This window comes from Oncorhynchus keta, chromosome 6 (assembly GCF_023373465.1).
Source record: "Oncorhynchus keta strain PuntledgeMale-10-30-2019 chromosome 6, Oket_V2, whole genome shotgun sequence".
Lineage (NCBI taxonomy): Eukaryota > Metazoa > Chordata > Actinopteri > Salmoniformes > Salmonidae > Oncorhynchus > Oncorhynchus keta.
Genome location: NC_068426.1, coordinates 16,434,623 through 16,460,951, shown reverse-complemented (window position 1 = coordinate 16,460,951; position 26,329 = coordinate 16,434,623). Strand labels below are relative to the sequence as shown.

The 26,329-nt window shown below is 44.5% G+C and overlaps 1 protein-coding gene across 17 annotated transcripts in view; it reads left to right on the top strand.

Annotated features, from left to right (window-relative positions):
* The window catches only part of LOC118385066 (neuronal migration protein doublecortin-like), a 106,515-nt gene that overhangs the window by 56,441 nt on the left and 23,745 nt on the right, over positions 1-26,329 (top strand). For all 17 annotated transcript variants that reach the window (XM_052520959.1, XM_035771884.2, XM_052520952.1 and 14 more), the window contains exons 4-5: positions 19,146-19,248; positions 22,761-22,799. In XM_052520959.1, coding sequence (XP_052376919.1) covers positions 19,146-19,248; positions 22,761-22,799 — 142 coding nt within the window. The remainder of the gene's footprint in view (positions 1-19,145; positions 19,249-22,760; positions 22,800-26,329) is intronic.

The window sequence follows — 26,329 nt, the reverse complement described above, 5'->3', positions numbered from 1 at the left end:
GTATAGTAAGGTGCACAATTATCGGCCATTCATCTATTTGCCATTCACTCAGTGAGGAAAGCGAGACGCATTAGCGTCTGGCTGGGTACCAACGTCCTACAGCACATTTCTTGGCGGGTTAAGTTTGGAATAAGTGTGGAGGGAAAAAAAACAGTTTTGGCTATAAATACTGTAAAATACAAAGATTTAGGAAAAATCCGAGTCGGAGCAGGACATACACTGTAGCATTTTTTGCGGGAAGATTTTAAAAATGTATTTACTAAATCAATCGTCAGTGGTTGTTGGCCTATGGCGGTTCTAGTGTTACGTGCTCATTCTCACAGCCCTCGGAAGTGGAGGTCTTTTAGTTACAGTGTTAGCTACTAATCCGAATGCCCTGTCTAATCAGACCAATGGCAGAGTAGTAATAAAGGTCTTGGACCGACAGAAGAGTAAGAGAGGCCTTGGACCGACAGAAGAGTAAGAGAGGCCTTGGACTGACAGAAGAGTAAGAGAGGCCTTGTCTGCAATTGCATGAACTCAGACAGAATGGATCGGCATTGACCTGTCATCTCATATCAGATGTTTTTGAACTCCTTCTTGAGGCAGTGTAGATCCCCTTTCTGAGTGGTGTGATGATATGTCAGTGATGCTGCTGAGGGGGAGCTGTTGATTGGCCTTGATGTGCTGAGGGAGCTGTTGATTGGCCTTGATGTGTTCCTCTGTTGAGGCTACAGCACTGTCTATCCTCTTATTGCATAGTGTCTGGCCTAGTTGGTGGCCTAGACGGTCCCTCCCCTGAGTTCATCTCCAGCTCTCTCTGTGTGTGTGTGTGTGTGTGTCTACTGTATATATGAATGCTGGTGGCCAGTCTGACAGGCACACCCGCATTGAAGGTCACCCCTCCCCCTTCCTCCCTGGTCCATGTTTGTGGGTGTCTTCTCTCCCATCCACTCAGATCACATCACCACTGCCTGCTGCCCTGTCAGCCACAGCCTCAACCTACGACTGTGCTCCCAAACCTCCTCTGTCTCACTGTGTGGCAATGTGACTGTTGCCCTGCAAAAATGAAGCCCTAAGCAAAAGCCATTTAATATAGATGTAGATGTGCCTCTATTTTCACAGCAGTAAGCATCATAAGATATCTGGAGAATGATCTTTCTCAGACCCACTATTCTCCCAGGATTCCTCTTTAATATTCAGTGATAAGTCTAGGCTGAGAGGAGGGTCTATGAACAAATGTCGCTGTATGTTAGGGTATAACTTTATATAGAATCTAGTATCAATGCAACTACAATGTAAGTAAATGCACAGTTGAAATCAAACTGCAATTGTGATGTATTGACTTGAGAAAGGTGACAACTTGAATCGCTCTGGATAAGTACTTTAATAAGAGCAACCAAAGGCATGATTGAAATGACCCATACAGTATTTCTAAACCTCCTCCTCACTGTTCATGTTAATGTTAAAGCTTTGTGGTGATTAGATATTTGATCTTAGTGTAAGTGTACAGCGTGTCTCTGACCGAACCCTGTCCTCCTTATGGTTAGTGAGATGTGATTGGCTGGCTGGTCGGTGTAAACTGTGGTATCTGCCTGACTGAGTTGTGATTGGCTGGCTGTCAATTTAAGCTGTGGCGTCTGTCTGGCCGAGGGTTGCGATTGGTTGGTTGGTCCGTGTAAGCTGTGGTGACTGTGATGCTGAGAGGTGAAAGGAGTTGACAGATGAGGGTTAGTGGCGCAACCTTACCAGCTTGACACAGTTCCTTATGTGAGCTGGTGGAAGCGAGCCCAATCAGGATTAAGCTGGTGTCTACAGGCAACATGTCATGCTCTCTGCTGTCTCGGACCTGATCTGCTCCGACTTCCGTGAATACTCTTTCTCAATGTAATACTTCCTTAGCAAGATGGAGGACAGGACAATACAGCTGACAAAACTGCTTGCAGTGATGTCAAAATGACCTTCTTGCTCACTAGGAAGTCTCCCCTGCCTTTGTCCCCAGGTCCTTCTCCTGTACTGCTCTGACTGTCCAGGTCCATTCTGGACCTTTCTGGGCCGTGTTTGTCACAGTGATAGTGCTGTCAGATCAGACAGGCATTTCTATAATCAGGAGCTCTGCAGTTAATTAGCTATACGTGTCTGTCAGCACAAATCCACACAAAATCAGTGGCTGTCACACTGGGTGACATGACAGCTCCTCTTGTCTAAAGCACATTGGTGTGCTGAGTGGGCTGCCTATAGCACCATACAGCAGTGGCTGCACTCATGTCTGAGCATAAACATTCAGTTGTATTAGGTGATCAAGTAGTGCTTCTCAATGAAGTATGACTGAAAACATGGTTAGATGGGTATATACTTAGACAGACAGCGTGTAGTTTGATTCCCTGGTGGTAATGGTAGTGCAATATATATGACTGACCTTTCTGGAGGGACACGGGATCTCTGGAAAGGCTGACTATCTACGGCTTCATGTGGATCAAACTATTTTATTTCCATTACTGCAGCAACACACTCATTTGTTTTCTATTTAGCCCACATACACACACCACAGTTTCCAAAACGCTTCTCGCTGGCTACGAGTTCCAATGTTTTTCTCCAGAAATGGATGAATTCTCAAAATAACAAGTCTAGGGTCACTGATTGTATTGATGATCTGATTTCATACACGGACATGTTTGGATGCCCTCAGGCCAGTAGTCTGGTCACTGACCTGTCATTCTAAAGTAGTGGACCTCTGGTCACTGACCTGTCATTCTAAAGTAGTGGACCTCTGGTCACTGACCTGTCATTCTAAAGTAGTGGACCTCTGGTCACTGACCTGTCATTCTAAAGTAGTGGACCTCTGGTCACTGACCTGTCATTCTAAAGTAGTGGACCTCTGGTCACTGACCTGTCATTCTTAAAGTAGTGGACCTCTGGTCACTGACCTGTCATTCTAAAGTAGTGGACCTCTGGTCACTGACCTGTCATTCTAAAGTAGTGGACCTCTGGTCACTGACCTGTCATTCTAAAGTAGTGGACCTCTGGTCACTGACCTGTCATTCTAAAGTAGTGGACCTCTGGTCACTGACCTGTCATTCTAAAGTAGTGGACCTCTGGTCACTGACCTGTCATTCTAAAGTAGTGGACCTCTGGTCACTGACCTGTCATTCTTAAAGTAGTGGACCTCTGGTCACTGACCTGTCATTCTAAAGTAGTGGACCTCTGGTCACTGACCTGTCATTCTAAAGTAGTGGACCTCTGGTCACTGACCTGTCATTCTAAAGTAGTGGACCTCTGGTCACTGACCTGTCATTCTAAAGTAGTGGACCTCTGGTCACTGACCTGTCATTCTTAAAGTAGTGGACCTCTGGTCACTGACCTGTCATTCTAAAGTAGTGGACCTCTGGTCACTGACCTGTCATTCTTAAAGTAGTGGACCTCTGGTCACTGACCTGTCATTCTAAAGTAGTGGACCTCTGGTCACTGACCTGTCATTCTAAAGTAGTGGACCTCTGGTCACTGACCTGTCATTCTTAAAGTAGTGGACCTCTGGTCACTGACCTGTCATTCTAAAGTAGTGGACCTCTGGTCACTGACCTGTCATTCTAAAGTAGTGGACCTCTGGTCACTGACCTGTCATTCTAAAGTAGTGGACCTCTGGTCACTGACCTGTCATTCTAAAGTAGTGGACCTCTGGTCACTGACCTGTCATTCTAAAGTAGTGGACCTCTGGTCACTGACCTGTCATTCTAAAGTAGTGGACCTCTGGTCACTGATCTGTCATTCTAAAGTAGTGGACCTCTGGTCACTGACCTGTCATTCTAAAGTAGTGGACCTCTGGTCACTGACCTGTCATTCTAAAGTAGTGGACCTCTGGTCACTGACCCGTCATTCTAAAGTAGTGGACCTCTGGTCACTGACCCGTCATTCTAAAGTAGTGGACCTCTGGTCACTGACCTGTCATTCTAAAGTAGTGGACTTGATAGATAGTATGAGATATAATTCTAATGTTGACCATCACTGCATAAAGCAATACATGGGAGGCTTATTATTTTCCACCATAATTTGCAAATAAATTAATTATAAATCCTACAATGTGATTTTCTGGATTTTTTTCCCTCATTTTGTCTGTCATAGTTGAAGTGTACCTGTGGTGAAAATTACAGGCCTCTCTCATCTTTTTAACCTCTAGCGTCGAGCAAACCCGTATCCGGGAGCGTAATTATAGCCTCAAGCTCATTACCATAACGCAACGTTAACTATTCAAGAAAATCGCAAATGAAATGAAATAAATATATTCACTCACAAGCTTAGCCTTTTGTTAACAACACTGTCATCTCAGATTTTCAAAATATGCTTTTCAACCATAGCTACACAACCATTTGTGTAAGAGTATTGATAGCTAGCATAGCATTAAGCCTAGCATTCAGCAGGCAACATTTTCACAAAAACAAGAAAAGCATTCAAATAAAATAATTTACCTTTGAAGAACTTCGGATGTTTTCAATGAGGAGACTCTCAGTTCAATAGCAAATGTTCAGATTTTCCAAAAATATTACTTGAGTAGGAGAAATCGCTCCGTTTTGTTCATCACGTTTGGCTAAGAAAAAAATACGTAAATGCAGTCTCTACAACGCCAAACTTTTTACCAAATTAACTCCATAATATCGACAGAAACATGGCACACGTTGTTTAGAATCAATCCTCAAGGTGTTTTTCACATATCTATTCGATGATAAATCATTCGTGGCAGCTGTGTTTCTCCTCGAAGCAAACAAAAAATACATGCAGCTGGAGATTACGCAATAATTGCAACGGAGGACACCAAGCGGCCACCTGGTAGATGTAGTCTCTTAAGGTCAATCTTCCAATGATTTGCCTACAAATACGTCACAATGCTGTCGACACCTTGGGGAAACGACAGAACGTCTAAGCTCATTCGTGACCCATACACAGCCATATAAGGAGACATTGGAACACAGCGCATTCAAAATCTGGGGCACTTCCTGTATGAAATTTCATCTTGGTTTCGCCTGTAGCATTAGTTCTGTGGCACTCACAGACAATATCTTTGCAGTTTTGGAAACAAGTGTTTTCTTTCCAAAGCTGTCAATGATACGCATAGTCGAGCATCTTTTTGTGACAAAATATCTTGTTTAAAACGGGAATGTTTTTTTATCCATAAATTAAAAGAGCGCCCCCTATATCCAATAAATTAAGTAGGAGAACTTGCACAATTGGTGGCTGACTAAATACTTTTTTGCCCCACTGTATATATATGTGTGTGTGTGTGTGTGTGTGTGTGTGTGTGTGTGTGTGTGTGTGTGTGTGTGTGTGTGTGTGTGTGTGTGTGTGTGTGTGTGTGTGTGTGTAATAATGTCAATTACATCAATACTGAATGAACAATAAACACTTATTTTAACTTAATATAATACATAAATAAAATATATTAAGTCTCAAATAAATAATGAATCATGTTCAATTTTGTTTAAATAATACAAAAAACACGTTGGCGAAGAAAGTAAAAGTGCAATATGTGCCATGTAAAAAAGCTAACATTTAAGTTCCTTGCTCAGAACATTTTTAATTTTATTTAACCTTTATTTAACCAGGAAGGGCTCATTGAGATTACAATCTCTTTTTCAAGAGCGCCCTGGCCAAGATAGGCAGCAGCAAGTCATTACAAAAAAATTACAGGCAGACAACATGAAAAACTACAAGTAATCTAGTAAAAACCATTGAATTCACAAGAGTATAAAACAGCAAATTAAAAACATTGACAGGTCAGGGAATCAGCCTCAAAATCCTTCATTGGTGATTTAATTACACCAATCGTGACAAGGTCATCCAGTTTAAAAGTATTTTGTAAGGTGTTCCAAGACGATGGCGCAGAGAATATAAAAGCCCTTTTACCAAATTCAGTTCGGACATTTGGAACAGTTAGCAGGATAAAGTCCAGCGAGTACCCACCACATTTCTGAACAATAGAAATGCACAAATAAAAGGGTAGTAAACCCAAAATGGCTTTGTAAATAAAAGTATACCAGTGACTGAGCCTACGAGTGACTAGAGAAGGCCAGCAAACCCTGGTATACAAAGTGCAAAGTACAAAATCTCAAAGTGCCATGGTAAAGAGTGTCAATTGATCTCAAACACTGAGCGGAAGCATTCATATATAAAATATCCCCATAGTCTAGTAAAGGCATAAATGTAGCTGATACTTGCCTCCTTCTTGCTTCAAAAGAAAAACCAGGCCTTATTCCTAAAATAAAATCCCAATTTCAGCTTCAATTTTTTTGTAAATTGTTGAACATGACAGCATATGAAAGCTGGTGGTTCAATATTCCCAGTTCTTCAATATTCCCAGTTAAGAAGTTTTAGGTTGTAGTTATTATAGGAATTATGACACTTCGACTCTTTCTCTCTGTACCATTTGTATTGCCTTTTGACTATTGGATGTTCTTATAGGCACTTTAGTATTGCCAGCCTAATCTCATGAGTTGATATGATTGAAGTCATAAACAGCACTGTGCAAATGCAGTAAAGTGCTGTTTGAATGAATGCTTACGATTCTGGCAAATGAATTACGGTCTTCACACAGTTGGCAACGAGCCAGGCGGCCCAGACTGTTGCATATACCCTGACTCTGCTTGCACTGAACGAAGAGAAGTGACATAATTTCCCTAGTTAATATTGCCTGCTAAAATGAATTTATTTTAACTAAATATGCAGGTATATATATATATATATATATACTTCTATGTATTGATTTTAAGAAAAACATTGATGTTTATGGTTAGGTACATTTGTTCAACGATTGTGCTTTTTTCGCGAATGCGCTTTTGTTAAATCATCACCCGTTTGGCAAAGTTGAAGTGGGCTGTGATTCGATGATAAATTAACAGGCACCGCATTGATTATATGAAACACAGGACAAGCTAGTTAACCTAATATCATCAACCATGTGTAGTTAACTAGTCATTATGTGAAGATTGATTGTTTTTTAAAAGACAAGTTTAATGCTAGCTAGCAACTTTCCTTGGTCCTTTTGACGCTGCACTCACGTAACAGGTGGTCAGCCTGCCACGCAGTTTCCTCATCGGCCATAATCGGCATCCAAAAAGGCCAATTACCGATTGTTATGAAAACTTGAAATCGGCCCTAATTAATCTGCCATGCCGATTTAATCGGTCGACCTCTAAACTGTATTGCTCCTTTTGTCTGTCTGCTGGATTCTCATCACTCTAATAATGACCTCTGACTCATCCAGAGTGACCCTGAACAAAAGCATGGGGGAGTGGGTGTGGGACACACAGAAAGACAGAGACAAAAATGAACCATAGCCATACTGTGGTCCAACTATGATCTCCCTCATAGGGCCCTGTGGCTTGCTTCACCCCCGCAGCCCCCCTCTCCTCCCGCTCTGCATTGATTTCATTAACGGTGCAGCTGGGGAGCCCGGCCAGCCTTGATGGGCTGTTGTCAACAAAGGGTCTGACACCTGGATCCCCCAGAGACCTCCAAAGACCCCCATTTACATCCCATCTCCATCAGCACCACCTAGGGATGTAGTGGGGGGCTGGGTTGGGGGTTAGAGGGACCCCATCACGCTCCCCATCTGAGAAATGATTGACTGGCTGAGAGGCATCCTTTAATCTCTTGAGTTTAGGGGGCAGTATTTTGATGTTTGGATGAAAAACGTACCCAAATGAAACTGCCTATTTCTCAGGCCCAGAATCCAGAATATGCATAGAATTGATTAGGATATAAAACACTCTAAAGTTTCCAAAACTGTCAAAATATTGTCTGTGAGTATAACAGAACTGATATTGCAGGTGAAATCCTGAGGAAAATCCAACCCGGACGTGCTGTTTTTCCTGAAACCTCTCTGTTCCATTGCATGCCTTCCCTCCATTTAAAGGGACCAGATTCCTTTTCCTATGGCTTCCGCATGGTGTGAATAGTCTTTAGACAAAGTTTCAGGCGTTTATTCTGAAAAATGAGCAAGAACGATTACATCGCATCAGTGTATGGCTGGGTGCCAGCAGAGTTTTGCAATGTCTGCAGCTTGGAGCAGACACTTTCTCTCTCTGTCCTATTGAAAAATCTACGGTCCGGTTGAAATATTATTGATTATTTATTGTTAAAACAACCTGAGGATTGATTATAAAAAACGTTTGACATGTTTCTACGAACTTTATGGATACTATTTGGAATTTTCGTCTGCCACGTCGTGACCGCTCCAGCCTGTGGATTTCTGAACAAAACGCGCCAACCAAATGGAGTTATTTTGGATATAAAAATAATCTTTATGGATCAAAAGGAACATTTATTGTGTAACTGGGAGTCTCGTTAGTGCAAACATCCGAAGATCATCAAAGGTAAGTGATTCATTTTATTGCTTTTCTGACTTTTGTGACCAATCTACTTTGCTGCTAGCTGTTTGTAATGTTTTGTCTGCTGAGAGAGATGTCCTAACATAAACGCTTGGATAGCCAGGTGGATTAACAACCAGCTAAGCTGTGTTTTGCTATATTGCACGTGTGATTTCATGACAATTTAATACTTTTAGTAATTTAATTTTATAAGATAAGTTTAATGCTAGCTAGCAACTTACCTTGGCTTCTTACTGCATTCGCGTAACAGGCAGGCACCTCGTGGAGTGTAATGTATGGCAGGTGGTTAGAGCGTTGGACTAGTTAGGTTGCAAGATTGAATCCCCGAGCTGACAAGGTAGAAATCTGTCGTTCTGCCCCTGGAACAAGGCAGTTAACCCACCGTTTCTAGGCCGTCATTGAAAATAAGAATGTGTTTTTAACTGACTTGTTCAATAAAGGTATAAAAAATATATATTTTCTATTTTCAAACCCCACTGAGCCTCTGTAATCCGAAGATTAGCAATGCTAACAAGTACAAGTAAAATCCCATAGACAATGCTAACGAAATGCTAACAAGCAAATTGCAAACATTTTATACAATCTCTAGCCTAAACTATTTGAAGGACAGACATCCCAGCTCATGAAGTTATATAAAACAAAATGCTACTCACCGTTTGCTGCATGCACAAAACAAATATTAGACAGCAAGGCTTGATCCAGGAGGGGATTTTCTGCTGTTACCAAGCAAAGCTTGATTTTGGAAGAAGCTAACCACTTTGCTAGATAGCTAACTACCTACTAAATTAGCAAATCAAATGCACAACCTCTGACCGTTTAGCACATTTTAGACAGTTAACTTAATAGTTATAACATTTCTAGCTGGCAAACATTTAGTTCTAAAATGTCATACCCTAACTACAGTAGATCACTTGACACGTGCTGCACAACAGTGAGTGACTCACAAGGTTCCGGTCTCATGTTGTGTGTTTGTAAACAAACACCACATGACTGGGAACTACCGGTAAGCTTCATAATGAAATGTTATGTGACAGGTGAAATGAAGAACACGATTTTCTTTATCATCTAACATATTGTAAAAGTTGACTGCAGGTCTTTACTTAAAAGTAGCTACAAATATTTAAATGTATTAAAAAAAACTTCAAAGAAATAGTTTAGATGCTATTGAAAAAGTATCCCGTGGCTCTTTCTGAATAGACTGGTATACGGTATCTACGGTACACTGCCCAAGCCTAGAAGGCTGAAGGAAATCTGCCTCATTAGATGTCATCTTAGATACATTCACCTGTCTCCTGTATACTGAACATTTCAGTTCCTCCTAATACAATGTCTTGATCTGGGAGGTTAGTCTTTTATACCTTGTCTTAGTCAGTCCTGTGCTATCCACACAATCCACACAATTTATAATCCTCAACCATCTACAATTTAAGTGGTATTAAACACAAGTTTTTAAATAATTCTAGGAGCTTGCCCCATAGCTATTCAACTAATCTCAAACCTTGCACAATATTATAAGCAACATTTTAAAAATTAACACACAGTCAGCATTTTAAAAACACTTGAGAGAAATAGAGAATATTAATGAAGTAGGAGACTGGCCCTCTTTTTGGAGCACAAGTTTACTACTGAATTTCCCTGCTCTTTCTTTGTGTAGCTGCTACTGTAATGTTGTTACTGATCAGTGGCGGCCGGCCAATCAGGGAGTTTAACCTATTGTTGTTCACTTGAGCCTATGATCACTTGGCTACATAGCTGATGCCTGCTGGACTGTTCATTAATCACGGTACTCCATTTTTTTTTGTTTATCTGTCGACCACAGCCTCGAACTCAGGCCCTGTGTGTAGTTAACTGACCCTCTCTGCCCATTCATTGCCATTTTACCTGTTGTTGTTGTCTTACCCGTTGTTGTCTTAGCTAGCTCTCCCAATCAACACCTGTGATTGCTTTATGCCTCGCTTTGTCTCTCTCAAATGTCAATATGCATTGTATATTGTTGTTTAGGATAGTTATCATTGTTTTAGTTTACTGCGGAGTCCCTAGTCCCACTAAACATTCCTCAGATACCTCCTTTTTCCCACCTCCCACACATGTGACCTCACGCAGCATAATTAGTACGTCCAGAGATGCAATCTCTCTTATCATCACAAAATGCCTGAATTTACCTCCACTGTACCTCACCATAACCCTGTCTGTACATTATGCCCTGAATCTATTCTACCATGCCCAGAAATCTGCTCCTTTTATTCTCTGTCCCCAACGCACTAGACAACCAGTTTTGATAGCCTTTAGCCGTACCCTCATCCTACTCCTCCTCTGTTCCTCGGGTTATGTGAAGGTTAACCCAGGCCGTGTGTGTCCACAGGCACTCTCATTTGTTGACTTCTGTAACCAAAAACGGCTTGGTTTCATGCATGTTAACATCAGAAGCCTCCTCCGTAAGTTTGTTTTTCTCACTGCTTCAGCACACTCTGCCAACCTTGATGTCCTTGCCGTGTCTGAATCCTGGCTTAGGAAGGCCACCATCCCACCATTCCATCCCCGACTACAACATTTTCCTTCAAGATAGAACTGCCAAAGGTGGTGGAGTTGCAATCTACTGCAGAGAAGTTCTGTCATACTTTCCAGGTCTATGCCCAAACAATTCGAGCTTCTAATTTTAAAAATGAATCTCTCTAGAACTAAGTCTCTCACTGTTGCTGCCTGTTATAGACCCCCCTCAGCTCCCAGCTGTGCCCTAGACACTATATGTGAATTGATTGCCCCTCATCTTTCTTCAGAGTTCATTCTGTTAGGTGACCTAAACTGGGATATGCTTAACACCTCGGCAGTCCGACAATCTCAGATTCCCTCAATCTCACACAAATTTTCAAGAAACCCACCAGATACAACCCTAAATCTGTAAACATGGGCACCCTCATAGATATTATCCTGACCAACTTGCCCTCCAAATACACCTCTGCTGTTTTCAATCAGGATCTCAGCGATCAGTACCTCATTGCCTGCATCCGCTATGGGTCCGCGGTCAAACGACCAACCCACATCACCGTCATCCGCTCCCTAAAACACTTCTCTCTGGAGACAGCAGAAGCGGTAGAGTTACTCTGAATGATCCGCTATGAAAAGCCAAGTGACATTTACTCCTGAGGTGCTGACCTGTTACACCCTCTACAACCACTGTGATTATTATTATTTGACCACGCTGGTCATTTATGAACATTTGAACATCTTGGCCATGTTCTGTTATAATCTCCACCCGGAACAGCCAGAAGAGGACTGGCCACCCCTCATAGCCTGGTTCCTCTCTAGGGTTCTTCCTAGGTTCTGGCCTTTCTAGAGAGTTTTTAGATAGAACTTTGAGATATCAGCTGATGTAAGAAGGGCTTTATAAATAGTAGAAAGAGGAGGAAGGGAAGCGCTACTAAGATACACAATTGTACATTTTGATAGATAGAAGGTGCTCTTTGGTAAAAGGGGTAAATCAAAAAGAAAGGAGGACCAAAGCACTCTTCATATAATTAATTCAAATGCCTTTATTAGTATGGCATGTTCATTAGAAACAAAGGTTTTTTTTAAACAACGCGTTTCGGCTGCATGGCCTTCGTCAGGGAGTACAAAAAATACAAGGTCCTCTTTTAAACAGCTTATCAATTAGCCCTAATTGGAAGAGGGAGTGGTTACACAATTGATTGGACACACCTAGTAAGCAATACTCTACACATTGAAATACTGTAGCTATGTTATCATAAAAATACAACTCCAAACTAGAAGTATCAGAACACTAAAAGGTAGTTCTAACCTTAAATATGACTGGGAGAAGTGTCAAGAACAAGAAAGCTACATATTCCATAGTACACTAGAACACAGCAAAACATGAACAACAACAGTCTAACCATAGCTGAGGGCAATAAAGCAAAATGTCCACTAGATGAAAGCAAATGGACCCATCACGACCCTACAGGAAGGGGGAGAAATCCATATCTTCATTTAAACCATGGTATTTAGTGGCCTGTAGATTGTAAATCCATATCTTCATTTAAACCAGGGTATTTAGTGGCCTGTAGTTTGTAAATCCATATCTTCATTTGAACCAGGGTATTTTGTGGCCTGTAGTTTGTAAATCCATATCTTCATTTAAACCAAGGTATTTTGTGGCCTGTAGTTTGTAAATCCATATCTTCATTTAAACCAGGGTATTTAGTGGGCTGTAGTTTGTAAATCCATATCTTCATTTAAACCAGGGTATTTAGTGGCCTGTAGTTTGTAAATCCATATCTTCATTTAAACCAGGGTATTTAGTGGGCTGTAGTTTGTAAATCCATATCTTCATTTAAACCAGGGTATTTAGTGGGCTGTAGTTTGTAAATCCATATCTTCATTTAAACCAGGGTATTTAGTGGGCTGTAGTTTGTAAATCCATATCTTCATTTAAACCAGGGTATTTAGTGGGCTGTAGTTTGTAAATCCATATCTTCATTTAAACCATGGTATTTAGTGGCCTGTAGTTTGTAAATCCATATCTTCATTTAAACCAGGGTATTTAGTGGCCTGTAGTTTGTAAATCCATATCTTCATTTAAACCAGGGTATTTAGTGGCCTGTAGTTTGTAAATCCCAAAACTTTCCCTTTGGTTTAACTGTTTAAGACGGTCCCCTTTTCTAATAGAGGCTGGAATATGATCAATACCCATAGCCTGTAGAGAGCCAGGGTTGCCATGGTGTAAGGACTTGTAGTGCCTTGCCATGGGGTAGTATTCATTACCTACCCGTATGGCGTACTTGTGTTCCGCTAAGCGGTCTTGAAGGCGTCTCTTTGTCATTCCAATGTAAAACACCTTGCACTGTGGACATTCCAATCTATAGATGACATGAGTGGTTTTACAGTTAATGAAATGCTTGACGTAATACTCCATTTAGGAAGCTGTGTCTACAAAATACTTCTTCTGTACAATATTCCTTCAATTGTTGCAATGGTTACATTTAAAAGAGCCCCTGGGTTTTTTGAGAGTCACCCGGAAGATAACTGTGGACTAATTTGTCATTTAGGGTAGGACATCTCTTAAAGCTTATGACTAGTGGCTCAGGAAAGACTTGGCGCAGTAGCGTATCACTTTGGATGATTCCCCAATTGTTTTTAATGATTATTTTAATGCTCTCTGCTTCAGTGCTGTATGTTGTAACAAAATACACTCTCTCCGATGTATCACAAGGCTCTCCCCTTCGCAACAAGTTCTCTCTGTCAGCCCTTATACCGGCATCTTTCAGGACCTGAACGCTGTAGCCCCGATTCAAGAAGTGATTCTCCAATTCAGCAGTAATTTCCTCACAATCTTAAATAAGCATGCACCTTTCAAAAAATGTAGAACTAATAACAGATATAGCCCGTGGTTCACTCCAGACCTGACTGCCCTCGACCAGCATAAAAACATCCTGTGGCGGACTGCAATAGAATCAAATAGATTCCGCGATAAGTAACTGTTCAGGGAAGTCAGCTTGCAAAGGCTAGCTTTTTCAAACAGAAATTTGCAGGCTGTAGCTCTAACTCCAAAATGTTTTGGGACACTGTAAAGTCCATGGAGAACAAGAGCACCTCCTCCCAGCTTCCCACTGCACTGAGGCTAGGTAACACTGTCACCACCGATAAATCCACGATAATCGAGAATTTCAACAAGCATTTGTCTACGGCTGGCCATGCTTTCCTCCTGGCCAACCCAACCCCGGCCAACAGCTCCGCACCCCACACAACTACTTGTCCAAGCCTCCCCAGCTTCTCCTTCACCCAAATCCAGATAGCAGATGTTCTGAAACAGCTGCAAATCTGGACCCCTACAAATCAGCTGGGCTAGAAAAACTGGACCCTCTCTTTCTAAAATTATCCTCCGCCATTGTTGCAAACCCTATTACCAGTCTGTTCAACCTCTCTTTCGTATCGTCCGAGATCCTTAAAGATTGGAAAGCTTCCGCAGTCATCCCCCTCTTCAAAGGGGGAGACACTCTAGACCCAAACTGTTACAAACCTATATCCATCCTGCCCTGCCTTTCTAAAGTTTTCGAAAGCCAAGTTAGTAAACATATCACTGACCATTTTGATTCCCACCGTACCTTCTCCACTGTGCAATCCGGTTTCCGAGCTGGTCACGTGTGCACCTCAGACACTTTCAAGGTACTAAACGATAACATAACCGCCATTGATAAAAGATTGAAGCCGGCTGCACAGTAAATCGACCTGGACAAGGCTTTCGACTCTGTCAATCACTGTATTCTTATCGACAGACTCAACAGCCTTGGTTTCTCAAATGACTGCCTTGCCTGATTCACCAACTACTCCTCAGACAGATTTCAGTGTGTCAAATCGGAGGGCCTGTTGTCCGGACCTCTGGCAATCTCTATGGGGGTACAACAGGGTTCAATTCTCGGGCCGACTCTTTTCTCTGTTTATATCAACGATGTCGCTCTTGCTGCGGGTGATTCCCTGATCCACCTCTACACAGACGACACCATTCTGTATACATCTGGCCCTTTGGACACTGTGTTAACAAACCTCCAAACAAGCTTCAATGCCATACTACACTCCTTCCGTGTCCTCCAACTGCTCTTAAACGCTAGTTAAACTAAATGCTTGCTTTTCAACCGTTCGCTGCCCACTCCTGCTCGCCCGACTAGCATCACTACTCTGGACGGTTCTGATTATGTGGACAACTACAAATACCTAGGTGTCTGGCTAGACTGTAACCTCATATTAAACACCTCCAATCCAAAATTAAATCTAGAATCGGCTTTCTATTTCGCAACAAAGACTCTTTCACTCACGCCGCCTAACAAACCCTAATAAAACTGACTATCCTACCGATCCTCGACTTTGGTGATGTCATTTACAAAATAGCCTTCAACACTCTACTCAGCAAACTGGATTCAGTCCATCCCAGTGCCATCACCAAAGCTCCATATACCACCCACCGCTGTGACCTGTATGCTCTAGTTGGCTGACCCTCGCTACATATTCGTCGCCAGACCCACTGGCTCCAGGTAATCTATAAGTCTTTGCTAGGTAAAGGTCCGCCTTGTCTCAGCTCACTGGTCACGATAACAACACCCACCCGTAGCACACGTTCCAGCAGGTATATCTCACTGGTCATCCCCAAAGCCAAAACCTATTTGGCCGCCTTTCCTTCCAGTTCGCTGCTGTCAATGACTGGGACGAATTGCAAAAATCACTGAAGCTGGAGACCTATATTTCCCTCACTAACTTTAAACATCAGCTATCCGAGCAGCTAAATGATCGCTGCAGGTGTACATAGCCCATCTGTAAATAGCCCATCCAATCTACCTACCCAATCTTGTTTTTATTTGACTTACTTTTCTGCTCTTTTGTACACCAGTATTTCTACTTGCACATCATCATCTGCACATTTATCACTCCAGTGTTATTTGCTAAATTGTAATTACTTGTAATTACGTAATTGTAATTACGCCATTTGCAGACACTGTCACGACCGTCGTAAGAAGCGGACCAAAGCGCAGCGTGGTGTGAATGCATCATTTTAATGGATGACGAAGTAAACTGAACAAAACAATAAATTAACAACGACCGTGAAGCTATATACGAAATGTGCTGACACAAGCAACTAACATAGACAATCACCCACAACCCACAATGACAAAACAGGCTACCTAAATATGGTTCCCAATCAGAGACAACGACTAACACCTGCCTCTGATTGAGAACCATATCAGGCCAAACACAGAAACAGACAAACTAGACATAGAATGCCCACTCAGATCACACCCTGACCAAACAAAACATAGAAACATACAAAGCAAACTATGGTCAGGGCGTGACACACACTGTATATAGACTTTATTTTTTCTGTTGTGTTATTGACTGTACGCTTGTTCATTCCATCTGTAACTCTGTGTTGTTATTTGTGTCGCACTGCTTTTTTTCTTGGCCAGGTCACAGTTGTAAATGAGAACTTGTTCTCAACTAGCTTACCTGGTTAAATAAAGGTGAAATAAATAAATAAAAATAAAATAGTCCCACTAAGCGCAAACCAGATGGGATGGCGTATCGCTGCAGAATGCTGTGGTAGCCATGCTGGTTAAATTGTGCCTTGAATTCTAAATAAATCACAGACAGTGTCACCAGTAAAGCACCCCCACACCATCACACCTCCTCCTCCATTCTTCATGGTGGGAACCACACATGCGGAGATCATCCATTCACCTATTCTGCATCTCAAAGACAGAGGTTGGAACCAAAATTCTCAAATTTGGAATCATCAGACCAAAGGACAGATTTCCGGTCTAATGTCCATTGCTCGTGTTTCGTAGACCAAGCAAGTCTCTTCTTATTATAGTCCTTTAGTAGTGGTATTTTGGCTGATTTCTTTAGATTTTCCCATGATGTCAAGCAAAGAGGCACTGAGTTTGAAGGTAGGCCTTGAAATAAATCCACAGGTAACACCTCCAATTGACTCAAATGATGTCAATTAGCCTATCAGAAGCTTCTAAAGCCATGACATCATCTTCTGGAATTTTCCAAGCTGTTTAAAGGCACAGTCAAGTTAGTGTATGTAAACTTCTGACCCACTGGAATTATGATACAGTGAATTATAAGTGAAATAATCTGTCTGTAAACAATTGTTGGAAAAATGACTTGTGTCATGCACAAAGTCCTAACCGATTTGCCAAAACTATAGTTTGTTAACAAGAAATCTGTGGAGTGGTTGAAAAACTTGTTTTAATGACTCCAACCTAAGTGTATGTAAACTTCCGACTTCAACTGTAGATACTTTTGTACCTGTGTCCTCCAGCATCTTCAGAAGGTCCTTTGCTGTTTTTCTGGGATTGATTTGCACTTTTCGCACCAAAGTACGTTCATCTCTAGGAGACAGAACATGTCTCCTTCCTGAGCGGTATGATGGCTGTGTGGTCCCATGGTGTTTATACTTGCGTACTATTGTTTGTACATATGAACGTGGTATCTTCAGGCATTTGGAAATTGCGCCCAAGGATGAACCAGACTTTTGGAGGTCTACAATTTATTTTCTGATTTCTTTTGATTTTCAGTGATGTCAAGCAAAGAGGCACTGAGTTTGAAGGTAGGCCTTGAAATATATCCACAGGTAGCACCTCCAATTGACTCAAATGATGTCAATTAGCCTATCAGAAGCTTCTAAAGCCCTGACATAATTTTCTGGAATTTTCCAAGCTGTTTAATTAAAGGCACAGTCAACTTAGTGTATGTAAACTTCTGACCCACTGGAATTGTGATCCAGTGTGTTATAAGTGAAATAATCTTTCTAAACAATTGTTGGAAAAATGACTTGTGTCATGCACAAAGTAGATGTCCTAACCGACTTGCCAAAACTATAGTTTGTTAACAAGAGATTTGTGGAGTGGTTGAAAAAACAGTTTTAATGACTCCAACCTAAGTGTATGTATACTTTTTGTATGTAGACTTCAACTGTATGTATATATATATATATATATCATTCATTCATTCATGGATTATGTTTTAAATGCTCATGAAAGTGTGTAAATTGTTCCTGTTTCTAAAATCTATTGTTCAAAACAAGCTGTTCAGTTACTTACTTCTCTGCCCCTCTGTGACTCTGACAGCAGCTCCGCTGGCGCTACATTGCTTGGATTGTTTTTACAGCTATTTGCTATGAGGGGGAACTGCCCCAATGAAATCGCAGGATTTCATAGCATAAAATTTAACAGCACAAAGTTAATGGACTGTCCTGGGGCACTCAAATGTTCGCTCAGTCAGAACTTCTGGGTCTGTTCTAGTCTCCCTCCCATTGAGTCTCGTGCCATACGTGTTACTTCCGCATGTGAAACTTTATCTGCTCTATTAGGTACAATTAACGTGTTTATGAGCATGTAAATAAATAATCATAACAGTCATGGGAGCCTGGGACCTGATCAACCGTATACATCTACATCCAATATCAGTGGAAGGACAGAGGGATACACTATCTAGAACCTTCTCATCGCAGATCTGGTAGGACATGACTGTGGCTGTTCTACTGTAGGTGACAGGGTGACATGTTGTGTGGACTAAATCCTCATAAAACCGGGTGTAATCACAACGCATTATCAAATGAATTACCCAGCTACAGTCATTTTGAGAAACATTGAGAAATGGTTTGGTTGATTTTTTTGCGAGGTCAAATTAGCCAGTCATATGCTGTACCTTTTTGATAAGCAGCTAGCTAGCTAGTTAGCTACCATGCCAATTTCCAACAAATATCCCAGCTAGCACATAACATTCTGAGAACAATATGCTTCTTAGATCTTGGTGAGAGCTTTGTTGTCCATTGGTTATTTTGCATAGAATCTTCGCACATCGTATGGGAATAGTGCAGAATAGTTGCTTATCTTTGGAACATTCTCAGCAGATTTAAGGAACTTGACATTTCATTTGTTTTTTGACATGCAACATTGAAATGGGTGTATTTATGCTGTTGTTCAAATGCATTGATTGCTTTATACAGTAGCTATATCTTCTCAAAGAAACTACCAGTAGTTTGAAAACTTGGCATCATATTTCTCTCATGCTACTTTGTTGACACTCCAAACAACCCTGTACCCCGCGCCCCGGGTATTCAGCCAATCTGCTCCCGCCACTGTTAGTAGCATGATGTGACCTGGGAGAAAATGAGTCAAGGAGGTAGTAGTGCTGAGATGTTACACTGGTCAATGTCTAAGATGGATTTATTTGACATCTGATATGTGTTGTTGCAGGCCTGCGTTCTCAAATGGTATTGTCTCTCTGCTCCTCCAGGTCACCTGTCTTCAGGATTTCTTTGGTGATGATGATGTCTTCATTGCCTGTGGCCCTGAGAAGTTCCGCTATGCCCAGGATGACTTCTCTCTGGATGAGAATGGTGAGAGCAGCCACACCAGTAGTCACTAACTACACCACTGTAGCACCAGTAGTCACTTAACTACACCACTGTAGCACCAGTAGTCACTAACTACACCACTGTAGCACCAGTAGTCACTTAACTACACCACTGTAGCACCAGTAGTCACTAACTACACCACTGTAGCACCAGTAGTCACTAACTACACCACTGTAGCACCAGTAGTCACTAACTACACCACTGTAGCACCAGTAGTCACTAACTACACCACTGTAGCACCAGTAGTCACTAACTACACCACTGTAGCATCAGTAGTCACTTAACTACACCACTGTAGCACCAGTAGTCACTAACTACACCACTGTAGCATCAGTAGTCACTAACTACACCACTGTAGCATCAGTAGTCACTAACTACACCACTGTAGCATCAGTAGTCACTAACTACACCACTGTAGCATCAGTAGTCACTAACTACACCACTGTAGCATCAGTAGTCACTAACTACACCACTGTAGCATCAGTAGTCACTAACTACACCACTGTAGCACCAGTAGTCACTTAACTACACCACTGTAGCACCAGTAGTCACTAACTACACCACTGTAGCATCAGTAGTCACTAACTATACCACTGTAGCACCAGTAGTCACTAACTACACCACTGTAGCACCAGTAGTCACTAACTACACCACTGTAGCACCAGTAGTCACTAACTACACCACTGTAGCACCAGTAGTCACTAACTACACCACTGTAGCACCAGTAGTCACTAACTATACCACTGTCGCACCAGTAGTCACTAACTACACCACTGTAGCACCAGTAGTCACTAACTATAATACTGTAGCACCAGTAGTAACTAACTACACCACTGTAGCACCAGTAGTCACTAACTATACCACTGTCGCACCAGTAGTCACTAACCACACCACTGTAGCACCAGTAGTCACTAACTATAATACTGTAGCACCAGTAGTCACAAACTACACCACTGTAGCACCAGTAGTCACTAACTACACCACTGTAGCACCAGTAGTAACTAACTATACCACTGTAGCACCAGTAGTCACTAACTATACCACTGTAGCACCAGTCGTCACTAACTATACCACTAGTCACTAACTACACCACTAGTCACTAACTACAACACTAGTCACTAACTACACCACTAGTCACTAACTACAGCCACTAGTCACTAACTACACCACTGTAACACGACTAGTCACTAACTACACCACTGTAACACCACCAGTCACTAACTACACCACTGTAGCACCAGTAGTCAATAACTACACCACTGTAGCACTAGTAGTCACTAACTACACCACTCTAGCACCAGTAGTCACTAACTACACCACTGTAGCACCAGTAGTCACTAACTATACCACTGTAGCACCAGTAGTCACTAACTATACCACTAGTCACTAACTATACCACTAGTTACTAACTACACCACTAGTCACTAACTACACCACTAGTCACTAACTACACCACTAGTCACTAACTACACCACTAGTCACTAACTACAGCCACTAGTCACTAACTACACCACTGTAACACGGCTAGTCACTAACTACACCACTGTAGCACGGCTAGTCACTAACTACACCACTGTAACACGGCTAGTCACTAACTATACCACTGTAACACGGCTAGTTACTAACTACACCACTGTAACACGGCTAGTCACTAACTACACCACTGTAACACAGCTAGTCACTAACTACACCACTGTAACACGGCTAGTCACTAACTACACCACTGTAACACGGCTAATCACTAACTACACCACTGTAACACGGCTAGTCACTAACTACACCACTGTAACACGGCTAGTCACTAACTACACCACTGTAACACGGCTAGTCACTAACTACACCACTGTAACACGGCTAGTCACTAACTACACCACTGTAACACGGCTAGTCACTAACTACACCACTGTAACAAGGCTAGTCACTAACTACACCACTGTAACACGGCTAGTCACTAACTACACCACCAGTCACTAACTACACCACTGTAACACGGCTAGTCACTAACAGCACCACTGTAACACGGCTAGTTACTAACTGCACCACTGTAACACGGCTAGTTACTAACTACACCACTGTAACACGGCTAGTTACTAACTACACCACTGTAACACGACTAGTCCCCCTTCACACCACTCTCACTGAATCACTGTTCCCTGCTTAAGTCCCTGGGACCAGAACCTGTTTCCCTCATACACTGCAAAAGTCACTGATTTACTGTGGTCAAATGTTACTGTTACTCATCTATCTACAATATTGTCCATTTTCTATGATGTTACATGTATTATATTTGTACTATATACATAGCAACATAGGAAGTGTTGTAACCTTTTGTGAAATTCTCTAATCTGTCAATGTGATTGTGGTATTTTAGTCACTGTATATTTATTTATTTCTCTCTCTCTCACACACACACACACACACACACACACACACACACACACACACACACACACACACACACACACACACACACACACACACACACACACACACACACACACACACACACACACACACACACACACACAGTCCATTTAGGAACTTGCAGCTCTGATTTAGAAAGTAAATCATCTCTCTGAAATATATAGTTAAATAAAATATCAGCACCCCAGAAAATCCAGATTTAGGCTGGAGGCCGGACTCAGTTATGTCAACATACAGCTCAGTCCACATGTAGATTATGGTAGCTAGCTGTTCAATGGAGTGACTGGCAAATACATCACATAGCCTTCTTCTTTTGTCTCCTTTTGGAGTTTTTTCTTTATAGGTCTTTCAAATCAGTATTGCACTAGAGCTCATTATTTAGATGGTGTTTATGTAAATGAGGTTTTAGACATGTAAATAGAGTGGTAAGTAGTCTCTAGGGCACCTCAAATGCCAAACAGGGTCATGTACCGCCAGGGCCATAATGGGAAGGACTTAAGAATGGCCATTCTATCTGTTCCTCCCATCACATTTTAAAAGACAGGCCTACATGTAGGACAGGCATTTCCAGGCTACACTAGAACAGATGCCTCTTACATACATACCAGAATAAATATAGTGTGTGCCACTGTCTATTCATGTGTGTGTGTGTAGTGAATGTAAATGTAAAGTATAGGTCTGCTGTGTTGTGTGCAGTAAGCAGCAGGGAAAGATAAGTATGGGTGGAGGAACAGCCATTCATCTTGTTGGTGACAGGTTGAGATCATTGGTGCTGATACTGACTCTGAGTGGAGGAGAGAAGTAGAGCTACACTACCCAGCCTGGCCACTTCCTACAGGTGTTTTAAAGGTTATTTTCACATAATAGCTACACAGGCCACTGCACATTCAGCTCCCTCTCCCAAACCCCGTCACACCTCTCTATAGCAGAGAGCTCAGTAACAAGGGAAAATCATATACATGATTACGGTATCAGTGTAGGATTGATATGTTTTAGGCAGGGTCTATTTCCTAACCCCCTGCCTGTCCTCTTGGCCCGTGTGCTTTAATGTTGTGGTTCCTTTCTTTCAGCGCTCTACCCCTCTGGAACCAAACCCAAATCAGCCCAAGGTCAGTGGGGTCATGCCGACATCACACTGACATCATATCATGTCTGCTGGAGAACACTGAGTTGGCCTGGGTGGGGCCAGGAGCGAGGAACGGAGTGGCCCTGTCTTTCACACACTGCACTGGTTCAAACTGATACAGCAGAGTCAGAGATAATCCAATCCTATCACCATACACAGACATATTTGGTATAGATTTGGATCCTGTTGCTTAATCGGATTTACACATAAAAATGCATCCAGTTTTGATGGCCATTGCAGGAGACAGAGGGGACTATATGTAGCTCAGTATTTAATAAGCATCACTACAGGCAGAATTGGATCACCTTCAATTGGCCCTGGCAAATGTGGACTGAACTCAAAGCCCTTTAATTAACCCTTTAAAAGTCTAAATACATAAGGCTATTTCAGATAAGTCAACTCTGTCATTTTGAGAACACTTCTATCATCTTTGGGTCATACAATTTCCTCTCCCTGGGGGTGTAGCAGAGCATTTCATAGACTAAACCACTCTTCCAGACAGGGGCGGGGTGAGCATGGTGTAGAGGGGATGTGAGTGTCTAATATGCTCTTTAGGTGTGAAGGATTTTTGAATACCCGGTGGCATTTCACACGAGCACTGGGCACACAGACATCTGGCTGTGTGACTCCTGGTGCATGAAGGTTAGGAGAGAGAAGACAAACAGACACTGTGTGATCAGCTCTCTGCAGGCAGGAAAGACAGACAGGGAGGAGGGTGGAGGGATGGACACGAGAGGAGGGTGGAGGGATGAGCGCTAGATGAGGGCGGAGGGATGAGCGCTAGATGAGGGAGGAGGGATGGAAGCTAGAGGAGGGATGAGCGCGAGAGGAGGGATGGAAGCTAGAGGAGGGATGGGCGCTAGAGGAGGGCGGAGGGATGGGCGCTAGAGGAGGGTGGAGGGAGGGGCGCTAGAGGAGGGTGGAGGGATGGGCGCTAGAGGAGGGTGGAGGGAGGGGCGCTAGAGGAGGGTGGAGGGAGGGGCGCTAGAGGAGGGCGGAGGGATGGGCGCTAGATGAGGGCGGAGGGATGAGCGCTAGAGGAGGGATGAGCGCTAGAGGAGGGATGAGCGAGAGGAGGGATGGAAGCTAGAGGAGGGATGGGCGCTAGAGGAGGGCGGAGGGATGGGCGCTAGAGTGAGGGGTGGGCTCTAGACGGAGGGGTGGGCTCTAGATGGAGGAGCGTGCTCTGGGCGGAGGGGTTGGCGCTAGATGGAGGGAGGGGCGTTAGAGGAGAGGTGGGCGCTAGAGGAGGGAGGAGGGATGGGCGCTAGACGGAGGGGTGGGCGATGGCGGAGGGGTGGGCGCTAGACGGAGCTGTGGACGCTAGACGGAGGGGTGGGCTCTAGAGTGAGGGATGGGCGCTAGAGTGAGGGGTGGGCTCTAGAGTGAGGATGGGCGCTAGATTGAGGGAGGGGCGCTAGACGGAGGGGTGGGCTCTAGACAGAGTGGTGGGCGATGGCGGAGGGGTGTGCGGTAGACGGAGGGGTGGGCTCTAGACGGAGGGGTGGGCGCTAGACGGAGGGGTGGACTCTAGACGGAGGGGTGGACTCTAGACTGAGGGGTGGGCGCTAGAGGAGGGAGGAGGGATGGGCGCTAGAGGAGGGAGGAGGGATGGGCGCTAGAGGAGGGATGGGCGCTAGAGGAAGGAGGAGGGATGGGCGCTAGACGGAGGGGTGGACTCTAGACGGAGGGGTGGACTCTAGACTGAGGGGTGGACGCTAGACGGAGGGGTGGGCGATGGCGGAGGGGTGGGCGCTAGACGGAGCTGTGGACGCTAGACGGAGGGGTGTGCTCTGGGCGGAGGGGTTGGCACTAGACGGAGGGGTGGGCGCTAGATGGAGGGAGGGGCGCTAGACGGAGGGGTGGGCTCTAGACAGAGTGGTGGGCGATGGCGGAGGGGTGGGCGGTAGACGGAGGGGTGGGCTCCAGACGGCGGGGTGGGCGCTAGACGGAGGGGTGGACTCTAGACGGAGGGGTGGGCGATGGCGGAGGGGTGGGCGCTAGATGGAGGGAGGGGCGTTAGAGGAGAGGTGGGCGCTAGAGGAGGGAGGAGGATGGGCGCTAGACGGAGGGGTGGGCGATGGCGGAGGGGTGGGCGCTAGACGGAGCTGTGGACGCTAGACGGAGGGGTGGACTCTAGACTGAGGGGTGGACGCTAGACGGAGGGGTGGGCGATGGCGGAGGGGTGGGCGCTAGACGGAGCTGTGGACGCTAGACGGAGGGGGTGTGCTCTGGGCGGAGGGGTTGGCACTAGACGGAGGGGTGGGCGCTAGATGGAGGGAGGGGCGCTAGACGGAGGGGTGGGCTCTAGACAGAGTGGTGGGCGATGGCGGAGGGGTGGGCGGTAGACGGAGGGGTGGGCTCCAGACGGAGGGGTGGGCGCTAGACGGAGGGGTGGACTCTAGACGGAGGGGTGGACTCTAGACTGAGGCGTGGGCGCTAGAGGAGGGAGGAGGGATGAGCGCTAGAGGAGGGTGGATGGATGGGCGTTAGAGGAGGTAGGAGGGATGGGCGTTAGAGGAGGTAGGAGGGATGGGCGGAGGAGGGAGGAGGGATGGGCGTTAGAGGAGGGAGGAGGGATGGGCGTTAGAGGAGGGAGGATGGATGGGCGTTAGAGGAGGTAGGATGGATGGGCGTTAGAGGAGGGAGGATGGATGGGCGTTAGAGGAGGGAGGATGGATGGGCGTTAGAGGAGGGAGGAGGGATGAGCGTTAGAGGAGGGAGGATGGATGGGCGTTAGAGGAGGTAGGATGGATGGGCGTTAGAGGAGGTAGGATGGATGGGCGTTAGAGGAGGTAGGAGGGATGGGCGTTAGAGGAGGGAGGATGGATGGGCGTTAGGGGAGGGAGGATGGATGGGCGTTAGAGGAGGGAGGATGGATGGGCGTTAGAGGAGGTAGGAGGGATGGGCGTTAGAGGAGGTAGGAGGGATGGGCGTTAGAGGAGGTAGGAGGGATGAGCGTTAGAGGAGGGAGGAGGGATGAGCGTTAGAGGAGGGAGGAGGGATGGGCGTTAGAGGAGGGAGGATGGATGGGCGTTAGAGGAGGTAGGATGGATGGGCGTTAGAGGAGGGAGGAGGGATGGGCGTTAGAGGAGGGAGGATGGATGAGCGTTAGAGGAGGTAGGAGGGATGAGCGTTAGAGGAGGTAGGAGGGATGGGCGTTAGAGGAGGGAGGATGGATGGGCGTTAGAGGAGGTAGGAGGGATGGGCGTTAGAGGAGGTAGGAGGGATGAGCGTTAGAGGAGGTAGGAGGGATGGGCGTTAGAGGAGGTAGGATGGATGGGCGTTAGAGGAGGTAGGAGGGATGGGCGTTAGAGGAGGTAGGAGGGATGGGCGTTAGAGGAGGGAGGATGGATGGGCGTTAGAGGAGGGAGGAGGGATGGGCGTTAGAGGAGGGAGGAGGGATGAGCGTTAGAGGAGGGATGGGCGTTAGAGGAGGGAGGAGGGATGGGCGTTAGAGGAGGGAGGAGGGATGGGCGCTAGAGGAGGGAGGATGGATGGGCGTTAGAGGAG